This window comes from Palaemon carinicauda, chromosome 13 (assembly GCF_036898095.1).
Source record: "Palaemon carinicauda isolate YSFRI2023 chromosome 13, ASM3689809v2, whole genome shotgun sequence".
NCBI classification, from domain to species: domain Eukaryota; kingdom Metazoa; phylum Arthropoda; class Malacostraca; order Decapoda; family Palaemonidae; genus Palaemon; species Palaemon carinicauda.
The window spans coordinates 111,949,929-111,969,665 of record NC_090737.1 but is presented as its reverse complement, the minus strand read 5'-3'; the positions used below and the strand labels follow the sequence as shown (position 1 = coordinate 111,969,665).

At 31.9% G+C, this 19,737-nt stretch overlaps 1 protein-coding gene across 2 annotated transcripts in view; it reads left to right on the top strand.

Moving 5' to 3' along the window:
* LOC137652355 (uncharacterized) overlaps nucleotides 1-17,612 on the top strand; it is a 37,487-nt gene extending 19,875 nt beyond the window's left edge. The window contains exons 1-4 of one of the 2 annotated variants that reach the window (XM_068385714.1): nucleotides 7,801-8,272; nucleotides 12,067-12,137; nucleotides 12,786-12,966; nucleotides 14,993-17,612. In XM_068385714.1, coding sequence (XP_068241815.1) covers nucleotides 8,242-8,272; nucleotides 12,067-12,137; nucleotides 12,786-12,966; nucleotides 14,993-15,516 — 807 coding nt within the window. In that variant the 5' untranslated portion in view covers nucleotides 7,801-8,241 and the 3' untranslated portion in view covers nucleotides 15,517-17,612. Of the gene's footprint in view, nucleotides 1-7,800; nucleotides 8,273-12,066; nucleotides 12,138-12,785; nucleotides 12,967-14,992 lie in introns of those variants that run through there. The other variant, XM_068385715.1, reaches the window with a different exon arrangement.
* Nucleotides 17,613-19,737: the final 2,125 nt, after the last annotated feature.

The following is a 19,737-nucleotide window of genomic DNA, read 5'->3' as shown; positions in this document are numbered from 1 at the left end:
CCTTCAATTCCAGCTTATATCCTGTGGAAACATTTACTGGTTGTTCTAAGTATGCATATTCATTATTAATCCTGGTATCAATGACCATGACTATTATGATGCCTGATGCTATTTAATAATAAACAAAAATAAAAAATCTTTAGAGGTTCGTTTATAACACTTATTTGATGTCTCTACATTTTTAGTGACCACTGTTTCAGTTTTACTAGAATTCCTTTTCAGTCCCACATTTCTGCTTTCTCTCTTTAAATATTTTTTCATCTTTTGCAATCCCTCTCAGGTCATCTTCAAATCTTAACTTTTTAAGGTAGTACCCAATAATATTAATTACTACTTTTTCCCCATCAAAAGCCTTAAAACTTCTAGATACTCTCATAATAATTAAGAAGAGATGAGGTCTCCCTGTCTAATTCCTTTCTCCATTGGAATGTTCTCCTTATCTTTAGGTAGCTTTAGAATTGCTATACTTCCAATATAGATATTCTTAATAGATATACCATACAATACATCAATTCTTTGACTTTGATGTGTCTTCATTACTCCTGAAGTTTTGACAGAATCAAATGCTTTTTCAGAGTATATAAATGCCATACATAGTGGTTTATCATGTACAAGTAATTTCTGAGGGGATCATTTTATAAAGACTATATAATCTTAAGTTCACAAGGGCGCCTTTAATTATGATTACGTTTCGTTACTAAGAAAATGCCCTCTGAAAAATGGTACTCGATTCGGCGTCAATGACCTTAGGTGTCAGGATGCTAGAAAACCTCAAATCAATAAATCAATACACTGGCAAATAAGACTGTGGGCTCTATGAGTCCCGTTATTTAAGTTCCCAAAACACCAGTGTGGTCGTGCCTGATCCTGATTGGTTGTTCTACCTTATCTTTCTTCAATAACCATTCTATTCGTAATACTAGGCAGGCAGTTAATTCTTATAGCCAGGCCTTCTCCATCATGAGGCTCAATACTACACAGTATTCTAGAAGTTTTATTCCAGCTGTTACCAAGTTGTGGACCGATCTTCCTAATCGGGTAGTTGAATCAGTAGAACTTCAAAAGTTCAAAGTTGGATCAAATGTTTTTATGTTGACCAGGCTGACATGAGTCTTTTTATAGTTTATATATGATATATCTGTTTTTGACGTTGTTAATAGTTTAAATAGGACGTATCTGTTTTGACGCTGTTACTGTTTTTAGAATGATATATTGTTAATTTTTTCTCATCATTTATTTATTTCCTTATTTCCTTTCCTCACTGGGCTATTTTTCCCCGTTGGAGCCCTTGGGCTTATAGCATATTGCTTTTCCAACTAGGGTTTGTAGCTTGGCTAGTAATAATAATAATAATAATAATAATAATAATAATAATAATAAAATGGCCAAGCAGACCTATAATTTACTTTTTGTGAGTGCAAAACAGCAGCCTAACTGTCATTCTTTGTCACCAAGAAAAATGACGGTTAACACTTAAAAAGGATAGCTCTAGTCGTCATGATTATGATTAGTTCACTACTCCCTCCTCCAATATCACGTTTACTTTTTTAATCTTTTCAGTATTTTATAAATTAGTCTATTTTATCCTCTTATTTAGAAAAACTCGTTTCCACTAATTTTTTATTTCTCTTTACATTGCCCTTTGAGTTCCATCCTTGTCGGGTGCATGCAAAAATTATGATTAAGATTATGAGGCTAGTTGGCATGTTACAATTGCAAATTACACAAATATGAATCTCACGCCCACAATTGGTCACTCACAAACACAAAATTCAGGTTTACATACATCATCCAAATAATTTGGAACCCGAAATTAGAATAATAATCATATGTTTTACCAACAGCTGCTACACTGCATTCAAATTACATATCAACGGACACAATATTACATATACAAAAACAAGGAAAATTTATACTAAAATAGAAAATAAAGAAAATAAATTACAGTCCCACAACTAGTTTGACACATTTAAAACTACAGGAGGAACATTTCTAACCCACATCTGTGATACTGCAGTAAGGAGCAAATTCAAAAAGAGAATAAAAAAAAGAAAACTTTTCAATGACTGAACAATATTTCTACTGCAAAACATAGAAAATTATGGATTAGTAAAGATGTTCAACTACAGCCTATGATCTGCAATTACCTGTCACAACACTTAAATCCTCAACAGACAAATGAAATTTATAACACAACAAAACAACATTGAAAACCTTTCATAATAACATTGATAGTATCAAAATTGGTATAAACACAGAATAATGAAGTTTTAATGAATCATAATACAAACGTGAATGCAACAGTAACTTATCAATACAATAGGTAGATATACCCATGATATATGCTTACAACAGAAGAATTAACACAAATTTCAAATCATCTTTTCAGAAAACACTTGGAATGGGACACACACAAACTAATTTGACCTTTATGAAATCATTCGCCTTGGGGAAGACCTCTTTATCTCTAGTCCCATGTCTGTTCCCGTTCCCGCTTTTTCATGCACACCTGCTTGTGTCTCATCCTCACTTTCCTCTCCCAGGTAGCCAGGGGTAAGGGAGTACCTACATACTTAACTACCTGTCTTCTGGGAGAATGGACTAAGGGCGACCATATGCACTCTATTAAACTTAAAAGGCACTACCGACCATGTCGTGACCATTGGTATCACATGTTTGTGGTTCCTCTTTGAGTTACACATATGACACTTTTTGATAAACCTAATCCCAATGAAAAAAAATTACATTTTTTCCCTACTTAGGGACCTTTCTAAACCTACTTGGTATGTGTAAGGACTTACATGAATTACACGGGTGGCTTTCTCTACCAAATAGGAAGGAGGATCAATGCTAGATCGGATATCGTCTTCAATGGAGAACACATTCCTTCGCATGTGTAAGTAATCAAGGAACTTGCTACTCGTACCTCAACCATTTGCTCATTCACGGGACATGCACACTGGGTTCCTCACGGAAAACCCATTACCAGCACCTTCCCGGTGATTCTCATTTCCTCTCTCTCTTTGGAGTCTTCAAGGCCTTTTCATTTTCTATGCAGTCTCCCTGCAGGTCTACTTAAACCTGGATTATTTCGTTATGGTTCCTTCTACTCTACGTGCAGTTATTACAGCTGTTCTTCTTTGGAGGGTCCTTGAGCTCATATATCTTGTGCAGACACTGTTTTTTGGACAGCAGTTCAGATGGTCATTGGCATGGCATTCAAAACACCACCATGATCGTCAGAGGGGAATCAAGCCTGCAGGTTCCCCCTTCCCCCACACAGTTCCAACTCTCCGGACCTCTACCACTTTGAGCTACACTGTTATGGGCACCCCATCCTTTGGAGGTGGTCGAAGCTGGTTTGGTGTCGAACTGCCTCAATGATTGGGTCGCTGCAATCATGTGTTACCGCAAATTGTTCACATCTCCCCTTGTCTGTTGTTCACTGTATACTCCAAATGCTTCTTGTACGGTGGGAATGGCAGCGTTCAAGGATCTGCCCAGGAACTCTTACGGCGGCCATAACTAACATGGGAAGCACTTCCATCAATTTCCGTTTGCATTACTGTTCTTGCTTCCCTAGGTTCATGCATCCTTCCACAGCGAGATTATCAAAGTCTGCAGATATACGTTCGACTAAATAGGAAAGTGATTCTCCTACCAGTAAGATCAGCTGGTATTTCTGGCATAGGGTCGACTTCTCACTTTGAGGGAGGATGAACCGCTGCAGGAGTTCGTTCCTTTATGACTTCTAATCCGTTGGCTGATGCCTCCATCCTACTAACTTGCTAGCTGCCACCCCAGTTATCTTCTGGTGGGTCTGTGTAATCTGAAGTCTGTCGGACCATCCTGCAGTGGCCTATTTGACGAGACCCAAGAAGGTTTCAATTAGAAAGTATCCCTTAGCATGACTGGAATCTTTGAATTTGACAATGGAAGTAGTTGGTACCGGGAGTTCACGCACTAACACTTGTTTTATCATAGGGGGTCCCGAGTCTATTCCTGACGAGGAAGACGCTGTTATTTCACATTCAGCCTCTGGCCCTATGCAAAGGAGGTTTTGTAGTTTCCTAACTCCCTCAAGTCTGTGTACATAGCTGTTGCCAGGCCCATTTCAGAGTTCAGTTCACTGAGTCCCTGGCCTCTTAAAGTAACAGGATTCACCTCTCCCTTCTCAGGTATTGCTGGCCCTCTTAATCAAACTCTTCGTGTTAACCATGATTTCTTGCTTTTATCACTAATAATGTCAGCTAAAATCATTTAGCATAGACGTTCATCCATAATGACCCCACACCTGGCACCATTTAATATGACCCGATTTGGGTTGTATTTGGTTAAAATTCATTTAGGAAAACACGAAAAGAGGTGGTTTAATACACTAAAAAGAATACCTGAGGGTATCGCTTTACACAGACTATATTCTCTTAAATTTACAGAGCCACTCTTAATTATGATAATGTTAAACCACTAATAAATTACCCTCTGAGAAATTGTACTCGATTCGGCACACATATTGAACACCTGCTCATTCGATACACACTCTCAGGGCCTAGGAACTAGACTGCCTGCCTTATGGGTCGCGTTATTTAAGGGCCCATAACACCGGTGTGGCTGTGCCTGTTCATGATTGATTGTTCTACCTGATCTTTATTCAAGAACCTATTGGGAGGGAGTTTAGTAACACCAAATGCCCAGGCTGACCTGTAACACTTTTGGTGAGTGCCAAACCAAAACCTAACTGCTATTCTTTGTCACCAAGAAAAAAGAAGGTCGGTGCTTAAGCAGGGCAGTCATAGTCCCCATGATTACAATCCATTCATATATATATATATATATATATATATATATATATATATATATATATATATATATATATATATATGTATATATATATATGTATGTATATATATATATTTATATATATATATATATGTATATATATATATAAATATATATATATATATATATATATATATATATATATATATATATATATATATATATATACATACATATATATATATATATATATATATATATATATATGTATGTATATATATATATATATATATATATATATATATATATTTATATATATATATATATATATATATATATATATATATATATATATATATATGTATATATATACATATACATATATATATATATATATATATATATATATATATATATATATATATATATATATTTATATATATATAAATATATATATATATATATATATATATATATATATATATATATATATATGTATATATATACATATATATATATATATATATATATATATATATATATATATATATATATATATATATATATACATGTATATATATGTATATATATACATATATATATATATATATATATATATATATATATATATATATTTATATATATATATATATATATATATATATATATATATATATATGTGTGTATATATATATATTTATATATGTATATATATATATATATATATATATATATATATATATACATATATATATATATATTTATATATATATATATATATATATATATATATATATATATATATATATTTACATATGTATATATATATGTATATATATATTTATATATATATATATATATATATATATATATATATATATATATATATATATATATATATATATATATATATCATCATCATCATCATCATCATCATCATCATTATCAGTCATTGCTAGTTCATTGCAAGACAAATGACTAGGACATGAATTTCTACTTGCCTGTGTTTATGTTTATGTTCTTTCTATGGCATTCTATAACTGCAAGCTTTCTTAGCTCGTCAAACCATCGTCTCCTCTTCCTTCCTCTGCTTCGTTTTTTATCTCTAGTGACCCATTCCGATATTTTTAATGAACATCTGATTAAATACTTTTGTTTTTCTTTCACTAAAACATCACATAGCAACTTCAAGCCTACTAGCACCATTCGTTGTGAAAGAAAGTTTTTATGTGAACGATAAAAAGCTCGAGTCTTAGCCGCTGCTTTTAGGATACATTGAGTACTTAGCCACTATTATCTCTTCTTGATTCATACCATTTGTCGTTGATGATATATTCTTCCATGTTTCGAAAGAAAATCATTTGGAACGCCAATTGATTTCTGAAAACACCAAAGCCTTCAAATTTATCCTCTGATTTCTATTTCACACAGGTTTTACCCATATAATTGATTTCATCATGTAGGGTATACAGTTCCCATCGGATTCTCCATCGATCCAAATGCAAATAACCTCTAAACAGTTTTGCATATTTTCATTTGTTTGTGGCATTTCTGCTTGGTGGAACATTTGGTGATAACTAGTTAGAAACCATATAGAAAAAAATTCTTTGTAGTATACTGCATCATCAGCTAGTAAATGATTACGCGTTGCAAACTTTGTATAAACATAATTGCTCTAATTGTCTTTATTTGGTAATATTTGTGACAAATATAACTTACTTTAGGATGTTTTTCATCCTTTTTAGTTGGCTGTCCACATAAAAAACAATAATATTTCCAAGAATACCGTGTCATGATTGATCCAATTTTCTTGGTAAGAGCTTTTGAGGAGGACGCTTCATCTTTATAGACCGGCATCTTTACATTTTGTCAGAAAAATACTCAAGGTCAGGACATTCATCAAGTTTACAGTACTGCAGCAAAGCATTTAGTCCTCTTTTATAAACAACAGATGTTTTTGATGAAAGAGAGCTCTTGAGGCATATCGCACACTTTTCAGGATCGAAGCCTTCTCCTCCCATGACTGAAAACTACAAAACGTCTGCTGTGAACGAAACTGACTTTCACCTCAAAAGATAGAAAAAAAAATATTTAAGTAAAATGGCCATAACATAAATTAACCAGTGAAATCACATTCTGCAATAAAAATTTTCTTGAATGTAAGTTTACCTACCGTATATAGAATTTGAATGCCATCCACTATAAGATCAGTCTAGTTCTACTTTTTATTTTTACCTAGTCTAGTACTGTGTGAACTTGAATACCGAAATAGTTGAAAGTATGAGAACAGGAAAAGACAGAAAAAATATGAAGATCTTGTATTGGTTACAAATTCGAACAATCACTATACATAAATTTCAGACGAAATTTATATGCAAGGTTATAGAATAAGATCGAAAGGTAATCCAGAATTCTGATGGTTTTCTGTTAGTGTTAATCTTAAAATTGTAAAAAAAAAAGTGGCATTTCAGAAAAAAAAAAAAAATATTCAAGAGCAATGTAAGAGGATTTTTGGATATACTAGTAAACATAAGATTTCACGTCATTTGATACTAAATTCATTAACATAAAGATTCTCTCCGAGTTTAACCATAAATTAATTAGTCTACTACTTTTCTCCGAAGGCATGTTCATTTCCCCAAGGAAGATTTTCGATGTTTGTTGCAGGGAGGGTTTCCCGGAATAAATTTCCTACAGGTTCACAACTTATTCTATACAACAAACGCAGATATATATATATATATATATATATATATATATATATATATATATATATATATATATATATATATATATATATATATATATATATATATATATATATATATATATATATCAAACCCACACTGAACTCTTGCCGTCAGTCGACTATTATAGAAATATAAAAATACAAATATAAAATCCTAGAAGAAACTGTTACATACGATACGAAAGCCTTAAAATAATGCCTTTACGTATGTAGGGAGTGAGCCGAAGTCCGCGGCAAAGGATGACGTAACTTTCCAGTTTCCATTCAGCAGACGATGGGTAGGGAAGTGTCTTCTGGGTCTAAGAGTGAAATGTTTGCAGCCCCTTCCAGAGAAATGACAGGACATAGATCACGCATTCTTATAGGGCTAGAATAATCAGTGAAGACAGGTGAAAAGTTTGAATGTACAAATGAAAATCCAGCTTGCGCAGAACGCGTCCAAGCAACTGCTAGTTTCTGACAGCAGCAGGAGCGACTGATGCCAGAAGGTCGATAATTTTCGTCTGAATGTTATGAGAGGCGAATGGCTAGACAACTACAAAACACAAAACAGCTATTCGTGATGTGCATAATAGGTGACACTTGATAACCTATTTACGTGTTGAAAATTATTGTATTATATTTTGATTATTTAAAACGGTGATATCTTGACACTCTCAAAAAATTAGATTTGAATTTATGTCTAAAGCGATCGAACATTTCACTTCTCCACTATGACCGAGATCGAGGATATAAACAGAAATAGTAAGTCTGACGCCTTTAACACCCTGTTATTAATATTAAGAAAGTAAATTGAGCGTTAGTGTATAGTTTTTAGTTTTCTTTTCCCGTGTTTTTTAAAATATTTGTTAATGAAACTACATTCGTAGAAATTGCTGGGTGGTATTTTTTTTTATTAAATCCCCTGGAAATTGGAAAGTTTTTCTGTAAGTTCACATTCACAATATATATATATATATATATATATATATATATATATATATATATATATATATATATATATATATATATATATATATATATATATATATATATATATATGGAAAAAAGATACGTTATTAAAAAAAGAATGCTTAATACCATTTACATAAAAAACTCTTTTAACTCTTGTGAGGTAAACCATGGACCATTATCTTTTACCACTCTTTCTCGAATACCATACGTAAAAAAATGGATACCTGGGTAATTCCCATGGATTAATTCTAAAAAACTGCTGATTGTTTTGTTGCATAACACAGTCCATACAATTTCTTACAAATAATTGAATATCTCTATCTACACCTAGCCACCGAACAGAAATCGTTGTAATAGACTTCATGATCAGTATGTATTTAATACAAAATGTTATTCCTCAGTGAACTAAGAATAACTACTCTTGATCATTTCATGATACAATCTTGTGATACTCTCAACTCGACCGAAATTCGTTACATGGTTTACAGCTTTCGTCTTATCCACATAAATCCAAACCTGTTATTAAAGTCTGATATCTTTGCAAGTGTTGGGCCTTTCTTTGCATATTTAGCAATATCCTTGCTGTAATATATACATCATGCACAGGCACCAAGAGAATGCTGTCATCTTACTCTTTTGGAGCTTTGTCTACTGGGAATCTAAATAAAGTATCTGCGAAACCCATCTTCAATGTAGGGAGGTATTCTATATCATAGTGGCATGTGGCTGGCGTAATTGCCCAACGTTACAGTCATGCAGATACTAATGTATTTAGACTGCCTTTTCGACCCAATATTGCCATTAAAGTTGATGGACTGTAACTAGTGTGAACAGTTTCATATCATAAAGATACATATGCAATTTCTTAAATCCATGCAATAATGCTAAACCTTCTTTTTCTATTTGAGAGTAATTCCTTTCTTACTTGTTCAATACTCTAGAAGTGAATGCAGTTGGTTTTCCTGTTCCATTTGGCATTTCATGAGATAACACTGCACCCATACCTATATTTGATGCGTCGCATACTAATTAGGCAGTTCAATCCATTTGATAATTTACTGGAAATGTATGTCATATTATTCCCTATTTTAATTTTTTTAAAGATTCCTGACAATCTAATGCCCAATTCCACTCGACACCGTTATTCAACAATTGATACAATGGATGTGCAATTTTAGAAAAATTCTTAATGAAATACCGTACAATGTTATTAAACCGAAAAAATATTTTAAATTTTTAGAATTTTTCTGGTAGTTTTATTGACTGTATTGCTTTAATTTCCTCCTTAGTCTTGTGAATACGCTTCCCATTAATTAAAAAACCTAAGTATTCCACTGAATCATGTTAAAAGATATTTACTCTAATATTGCGTTTCTTCAACTTATTCAGAACCATTCATAATCTTTCTCTATGTTCTAATGTATCTTTACTAAAGACTAAAATATCATTTTTGAAAATGAATACTCCTTGAATTCCGGTAAAAATCTTATCCATAATTTGTTGCCAGATAGCTGGACTGCTAGCCTCTCCATAAGGTAACCTCTTTGGTCTATAGAAACCTAAAGATTTGTTTATGGTGATTTTTTTTTTCTTTTTAAATTTCATCCATGGGAAACTGTGGAAACGATTGTCTAAGATCTAACTTTGAAAATAAAGGATGTCTTGTATTCTTCACATACCCTAACCTGACCATTTCCGTCCTAATGGGAACTAACGGCGTAGCCCAATCCGAATATGTAACCTTTTCCCATGATGCTTTACTTTATCACCTCTACTCTTAACTGCATTTTTCAATAGATATGGTACTGGCCCTGGAGCCCCCCACCACCCCTCAAAAAAGGGAAATGAATAGTGGTACTAACTGTTTTGGACACTAAAATTGCCCTAGCAAGTTTTACTGTATCTACTTCGTCTTCAAATACTTCCTTAAACTCTGATGAACACTGTTCATCTTTTGCGCCAGTAATCATCACAATACTTCACCTATTTAATCCAAGATACTGTAACTAATGTAAACGAAGTAAATTTTGTCCTTTACCATATATATATATATATATATATATATATATATATATATATACATATATATATATATATATATATATATATATATATATAAATATATATATATATATATATATATATATATATATATATATATATATATATATATATATATATATATATACATATATATACATTAGCTGCCGTTTCAACTTGCATTAAAATTCGTTTACCATTTATTGTAATTCCTACCAGTATAAGTTTGTTTACATCTTTGTTTACAGCATTTATGTGAAACAAAATATGTTTTTTACCTCTTTCTGATTATCATGAACAATTTTCGTATTATTCTTTTGGCCTTTAGTATAACCTGAATTATTTTCTGTGCATCACGTTTAGGAAACCCACATCTTTTACAATTTTGACATGTGTGTCCCATAGCAGGGTATTTCTTTGCTCCATATGCAAGATGACCAGTTTTACCACATCTACAGTATAAAATTTAGGAGTTTTCCTGTTGTTTTGCGTAGGCCTTTAAGTATGATTCTGATAGTTATGAACAATGGGGTTAGGTAGTTTCTTATGGCCTGTCTCTGACAAATTCTTTTTTCTGATTCTATCTTAAAATCTAGAGTATATCTTCCTACTTTTAGAATACACCATTTTATTATTGTACTTTTTGAAGTACCTTTTATGTTTCTTTGCCTATATACTTTTTCTAAAGCTCTGCCTTAATCAATATGGTCTTCTGTGTTAAATATTTATCTTGAGGATTTTTTTTCTTAGCTTTTGTGGTGTGCAATGTACAATCATTTGATCTATTATAACAATTTCAAACTTTAGAAATTCACGTGAGACAGCTAAATTCTTAAGTCTAGTTAATAGGGCATCTAAACTTTAATTTTTCATTCTGATATGCTTGTGCTATAAGTTGATACCTTTCCAAATAATTATTGACCCGAGGAGCCACATACGTGGTAAGAGTCTTAATTGAAGCTTCACTTGTGTCATTTATAAGTTGCAATGTATTAGATACTTCCCGAACTTCTCTTCTTGCAATATGCAGTAGTAATGTTTTCTTCTGTGTATTTTTAAGAATACCCAATGAAACTAAACAGATGTCCGAAATTTTTAGAATTATTATAATATTCTAAACTACGTTACTTTGAATGCTGTTAACAAGCTCTGTGGAGCTTCTTCTCTAACTGACATCGTGTAAACATGAAATATACACAATACAAAAATATAACATTAGCAACACTAAAAAAGATTCGAATCTCCTATGCAGTCCGAAATGCAGAAAATATTTTATCATTGAGGTAACTTATATTGGATTCAATACCTCATAACATACGCTATAACACTTATAATCAAAAGCGAAACATGCAATATTACTATCAATACATGTAGCGCTCATGGTATTACAGTATAAATTACACACAATATATACCAGTTGTGTATCCTGAATATATCATGGAAGGTTACATTTCTTCACTAAAGAATCTCATTATTTCTTTCTTCCAGGAATCTTGTACGATATCTAAAGATTTCATAATCCTTTCTTCGTTTTCATCTTGCAGTCACATATATGCAGGGACCACAAGGCCAGAGGGTAGTTGTAGTTCCTACGAAAAGAGAATCCACGAAAGAGGTAATGTAACACTTCTACTGTACATATATATATATATATATATATATATATATATATATATATATATATATCTATATATATATATATATATATATATATATATATATATATATATATGTATATATATATATATACATATATATATATATATATATATATATATATATATATATATATATATAATATATATATATATATATATATATATATATATATATATATATATATTTATATATATATATATATATATAGATATATATATATATATATATATATATATATATATATATATATATATATATATATATATAGCGTTCGATCCCAAGTATGAGGTAGAAATTTATTTCTATTTGAACACGATGTTGTGTTGATATTTATCCATATATATATATACATATATATATATATATATATATATATATATATATATATATATATATATATATATATATATATACAGAGAGAGAGAGAGAGAGAGAGAGAGAGAGAGAGAGAGAGAGAGAGAGAGAGAGAGAGAGAGAGAGAGAGAGAGAGAGAGGACTATTTTATTTCTAATATAATTCATTCTAACTGCATATTTTTATATAATGTGGTTTCTGACCATATATGTGTATATAATTCCATACGACTGACGTATTTCTATTGCAGGAGGACGATACGGCCATCTGCTGCTGCTGTGTAATCATAACAATAATTCTGGCAACTATATGTATATTCCTGGGAACTGTCTATGGATCGATCATGCTGTCATTACGAAGAACAGGAACTGAACATGGTAGTTTCTATGAGCCGATGACCACTGCTGCTATATGGTTACTGGCAATTGGGGGTAGGTATGATATTATTTTATATATTTATTGACTAATATTTTATGGTAAACAAAACTGCTATGATTTTTGGAGGGCCCATAAACAGCAATTTTGAATACAAGGTTTTACTTATATAATATAAGTTGCAGTCCCATTGTTTTGATAAATTTGACGGATGAGTTAATCTGGCTAAGAACTTTCCTGTCCCATCTGTAATATATATTTTCTTTCCACCAACTGCTGACATATGCATGCAAAAACACAGAAAAACTGGACAGTGGTGGAGTAAATAAACTTCAGCAATATCCATTTTACACACCAGCCCATAGGTCTCGGTAGTACCAAGTCAAACCTATTCCCCTCTTTCTTGCATGAACATTTGTGCTTCCTAGCAAACACCGTTTTCACCCATAAGTATACTCAACACAGCGAAAAATGGCCGAAATGGAAGGGCACATGGTTTTAATCAGATTTTTTCATTGGTGACATGTCTCAATAGATCACATTCCGGCTCTCTCATCCCTTCCCTCATTTCCTGTCACTGTCTTATCCACCTCCGAATTATCCTAAATTCTCTTTGCTAGTGCTTATGTTCATATTACTGATTTTACAACTAATATTATCCCAATTACCTTACATTTGTCGTTGATCGTCTTATTCATAATGTCGCCAAGGCTGTGCCTTACCCCTTCTCCTCTCACACCAGCTTGCAGACACCCATCTTCCTTATCCACATCCTCCAAATCAACTTAGACTTTTCCATCCTTCGCTGTTCATTTATTTAACTCTTTGTTGCGTACCATCCATGGGCCTCGTCTTGAGAGCACAAACCCCCTTTCCCTCACACACCATCACACACTACAATCATTTTGAAGGAATCCTTTCCTTTTAATAAATCAATACCTATTTCGATTTAATTTGACTTGTGTTATTATTATTATTATTATTATTATTATTATTATTATTATTATTATTATCATAATCGTTATTTGGTAAGCTTTAAATAGTGGGGAAAGCAGGATACTATAAGCCCAATGGCTCAAGCAGGAAAAATAACCCCGCAGGGAAAGGAAACAAAGAAATAAACAAACAACAAAGAGAAGCAATAAACAATTAAAATTAAATATTTTGGAAAATAATATCAAAATAAATCTTTCATATATAAACTGTAAACACTTCAAAAAAAAAAAAAAAAAAAAAAAAACACCATGGTACAGAGGTTACGGTACTATCCAAGACTGGAGGGTAATGGCTTGATTTTCGAGTGTCCTCTTAGAAGAGCGGTCATAGGACACATCCTTTTCACTAATAAAGCTCCTCTTCTCATGAAAATTAAAATCAGGATACCCGGTTTTATTTATTTTACAGGCATAATAAATTTTTGTATTCAACCCAACAGTGTACTGTCACACGAGGGTGAGTGACCTCTTTTTCATATGCTTTGTTTATTAAGAGTTAAAGTCATTATATTTGAAATACACTTCGAAATTTACAGTACTGGCGAGGGGGAACAAAAGTTATAATAATTTTGATCCAATATCGGAAATACATCAATTTATGTAGAAGCTTAAATCATGGATAGCCAGAGATGATTAGAAATACTTAATGTTCATGCCTAATGTCAATGTTGGTTTAGAGATTCCTTTTTCTTCTTCTTATGTTTGTTGTAGTTAATGATACATTTATATCAGCAATTAACTTGGATATCAATTCCATTCTAATAAATAATATTCTTGTTTATGAAGAAAATATATTTCTACACATGTATTATATAAAACATAATTCTATTTTAAAATATAAAAGATTTTCTATATTGTATCCTCCCAAAAGTTCTCATTTACAAAATACTACTATTGATTACATCGTCCTGCAACCTTTTTACTTAGCCTTTCACAAAGTAATAATTTAGCTGATTTTATAACGCTTACACCATTTTTCTAAAATTTCGGAAAAGTGGTTGCCATCCTCTGTAAAATCATTTATCAAATTTCGCTTGCAATAACTTTCCATACTAAAACGAATTATCATCAATTATATCATTTACAGCTTTTTTCGTGGTCATCTCGGTTTGCATCTTTAAATACGTGGGTCATATGAATAAAGCGAGGAGGCATCGTTTCATGTACAGAGACAATTCGGGTGGTCATAGAATACGGACCATAGACACCTACGAAGACAACGAGGGAAGATTTGCAATAAGGGCTGAAATACCATCTCGAACAAACAACACATTTCAAGATCAAAGATTGTATGTATCTCAAGCATATGGAACTTCACCTAGAGATTACGGGAGGAGACAGAGTCCTTCTCCTATAGGTATGCGCTATGGCATTCCTCCTGTAAGGAATAATTATATTTTGTATGACTCTGAACAAAGAAGAGTTCCCACTTCAGAGTATCAGCCCCAGTTTCACCAACCCGAGAGGCCATATACTGACACTATGTATTATGAGGCTGCATCTCAATTTCGATCTCCCGTGACTGAGAGATCTTTCTCTCCTGCTTCAGATACCACTTATCTCAGCCATTATAGTACAAGGTCGGATTCCCACAGGGATCCTATAAATTAGGTCACATATAGTTAGCTTCATTATAAAAGTACAGTTTAATACTCTTTACTTTTACGTGTGCAGACATATTCATACGTCTCTATCTTTCTGCTGCAACATAGCTTATTATCATTACGAAAAATCTCTATTCTATTGCATTTCCAAATGAAAATTCTCAATATTGTCGTTTTAGTAAGGCTCTTTTTGCCCCTATACTACAATAAAATGAGTAAAAGTCTTCATGAGATCAATTACTTTTTATGGGAGCTGAATGATGTACGTGATGCCATTGCCTTACTTACAGTTCAAGTCTGCATCTTTCAGGTATTACACAAGTTTCTTGATTCTAATTGCCCATTTCAATTACAAGGCATTTTATAATGTTTCATATTACTGAAGAGTGTAGTTTCATTCATTTTTGATAAGATATATTTTTTTACTATAGTTTTTTTTATCATTAGATAGAATATTCTTTTGAATGTTTTCGCTCAGGGTTGAAATATTTTTGGTATTTACATTAGCTTTTTGTTCTGAAAAAAAAAAAAATGGTAAGATGTGTAGTTACATAGTTGATGTTCAAAATATCTATCATGGACAGGGATATATTATCAATTACAGAAATAGATTAATGTATAATCTATACGGAAGGAACATGCATTTGTGGTATGTTGGATGAGTATCATTCCCAGATACCAGACCCAATGTTCTAAGTTTTATTCTTGGTCAGATACGTGATTAATGGTATTACATTAAAAGCCCACTTTGTCTTTGTAACATAAACAATTGGTTAATACATTTACTCTGTCAAACTTAGTAAGATTGCTATGGTGGGACAAGTTGCCCGATATACGGGTGAGTAAGGCCATTTGGGTATTCCCTGCAGAGATAATCTTTCTTGGGAAGATTTGCTTAAGATTTTGGCAGTCAATGGAAAAGGTTTGCTATTTAAGAACACCCGTTTACCTGTTTCTTTATTTTCCTTCCTAATTTTATTTAGTCTTGCTTATATATCACAGCAGGTGATCAAGAGCGTCTGATCTTTAATGGCATTAACCTGGAGACCTTTTAAATTTCTGTAAAATGGATAGGACCCAAGCAATCAGGTCTGGCAGTGCCTGGCAAAAAAATTAAACTTTGTTTTAACTAATAATTGATGAAATTACTTTTCTGAATGGGGATACCTCGATGTGGTTAAAGTGTTTGTGTATCATCATGATTAGCAAAGCTGCACTAGTTTTGGTTACCAATACTAGGTTGGTTTGCTGTGATTGATCAGACTAATCTCCCCAACCATCACCAATATGCAATGGTCAGCATGTTGATGAAATGGGCAAACCCCAGTCATGAATAAGGCCAATTCTTTGGCCTTTTTTATGCAGTGGACAGAAATTGCTAAATTTGTTTTTTTTTTGTTGTTGTTGTAGATGAAATGAGCTATATTCAAAATATCGGCTGAAAACAAAGTGCTATATTTCAAGAAATGATTCCTTTATCAATAGACTACTTGATGCTGATATAATTGCCAAGAATTAGAATTGGCAACATATGATGTCTGTACAGGCCATGCCATAGCGTTCTTAAAATGTGAGACAAAATATAATGGTTAGACAACTTTGGAAGTTGGAAAAGGACTTTAATTGGGAAGCTGCTTGATTCCAAAAGACTTAATTGGAAACATACGGCTATCTGTTCTTGCCACCAACCCTTTTGAGGGTAAACCTCACATGTTATTGTAAAGTATATCATGGTATGTGTTTATGTGAACGGTCCACGTTCCTTCACACCAAGTTTGTAAATGTGCATGATACCTAAAAATTCTAACTGCAAATTGTATCAAATTTTAAATGCTGTTTTATGTGATATGATACTTCCTGGTTGTTAAAGGAACGTAACATATGGGATTATCTACTAGTTTTCATTATGTTCAAACTACTAAATAACTTGAGTTATATGTATTTGAACCCAAAATACTTTTATCATCGAACACTATGTAACAGAATGCAGTACTCGCTAGTCCAGGCTGGATAATATTACCCCAGCACTACTAGGAGCTTAACATCTTTGTATGGTATATTACTCAAGACACAATTCCCATTATTTCTTTAATAAAAGATATCTTACACGGTAGTATGAATGCCAATACTTAAAGTTTTACAAGAAAGGTTTGGTAAAGAGGTTATATTTTTCATGCATACTATTTAGCTTCAAACATAAAAGCACTTTTTTACCTCAAACTCCTCGTGGCCATAAGTAAACATTCTTCCCGGTAGAAAAGCTTCGTTTCCAAGCCTATTATTTTAAAGTTTTACCTCATTGAGCTACAGGATACATCTTATATATCCGTGGTAACAGTCTCTTTCTTCTCTTGGAAAAATCTATTCTTCTTACAACAGGAAGTTGTTTGAGAGCTAAATTAATGCTAAGAATTCAGACAAATATTCAAGTGACATCCAGAACATGTATAAGGTATGCCTTGAGTCGTATCTTTTGGGATTATTAAAGTGTCAATTCAGCTTTGCTTGGATAAAATATACAGAGGAGGAGCTGTCGTAGAAATAATAGGTCAGATACAGATTGGACAATCAAAGATGGAAACAGGGTTTGAAGTCTCGTAAAGGATTATAAGTTAAAGAATATCTAAGAAGGCTGGATGATTAGCTTTGACGATCAATATACATTATACAGACTTTTGATTATGAATATTATTACTTATTATGTATATATCACATAGTTTGTGGTTTAATTTTATTATACATGAGCAATGGTGGAAAAGCGCCTTTCATTCTAGTGTATACAAGCTAATCCATATAAAGAACTCTAAATCTGGCAACTAAAAGAACAAGGGCTTGATATAAATAAGAAACTGGAAAAACTATGAAGGTTGAAGGATGGTTATATCGAACAATAGGAGACGCAGAGAGTGAAAAAAAAAATGTTCATTAAATTTTTCTAAAACAGATGATTCCATAAATGACATATCGAATCCTCTATCTTTCTTGTAAGGTTGCTGAAATTTTAATTGAAAACCCTACATTTGCATTGAAGCAATAAAGTCATATTCATAATAAAAGATTAGCCAATGGTTAGAAGGACATCTTTTGATATTAGAGTTTATATAAGAAGATTAGAGTAGGTATAAGCTAGGCGATGTTCTATATAAGAATTTGTTCCTACTTTTATTTTGAATTCATGTCGTCCTTCATCGCCTCACTTTGGTTCATATATTTATTTTGTCGTAGTTTGATTTGCTCTTTATAAGCATTAATTGCATAGGAGTCATTTTTCTGTTTTTAGATTTATTCAGCTATTCCAAAGTTTATGGTGATTAAGATATACGTATATTTCAAAGAACTCAATTTGCAATTATATATTGATTTTTATTTATAATTATATTCAATATAATTTCTTGAATTTTATTCAAACTTAAAATAATCTGTCATGCGGGCATCATCCTATCTTTTTCAAATATAATTATTTTTACTTACTTATCTATATGTAAAAAAATCACATGATTTTTCCAGTATCTATTTGGAAGAAACTTGCCTTTCATTTGATTGAAAAGCTTTTCTACTGTACTTATTGTTACTCCTTTAGATGGTAAAGATTTATTTTGAGTAATTTGGAAATGAAGGTTGCGGAATATAATTATATGATCAGTTTTCAACTTGTATTAAAATAAATCAAAACAATGGGCACTGTTCCTTTTCGGGTGGCCAGAATTTTATTTGCCTTATATGGTAGATATTAACCCCGTGATATTATTTTCATTAAAGACTCCAGATTATTGAACATTGTTTCTACTTTTATTAAAATCATATAAAGATTATTAGCTGATGATACTTTAATAAACGAACGTACAAAATGTTTGATGATTACCTAAATAGGTAGAAATGCATTTTCACTAAAAAGAAACTTAGTGGATTGAATATTTTATTACGCAGGTTTTTTTTCTTGATATAGATAAGTAAGTGAAAATAATTATATTTGAAAAATATAGGATGATGCCCGCAGGGCAGATTATATTAAGTTTGAACAAAATTCAAGAAATCATAATGGATATAATCATAAATAAAAATCAATATATAATTGCAAATTGAATTCTTGGAAAAGTAATGCAAATAAAAGAGTGTGAGATCTCACCCCAGGTTTAAAGCTGTCAAGTCCCATTTCAATGAAAAGTCCATCAGCTTCTTAAAATGCAAAGTGTGACACAGCTGCATAGTTGTGGGGAGTTGATTGGTT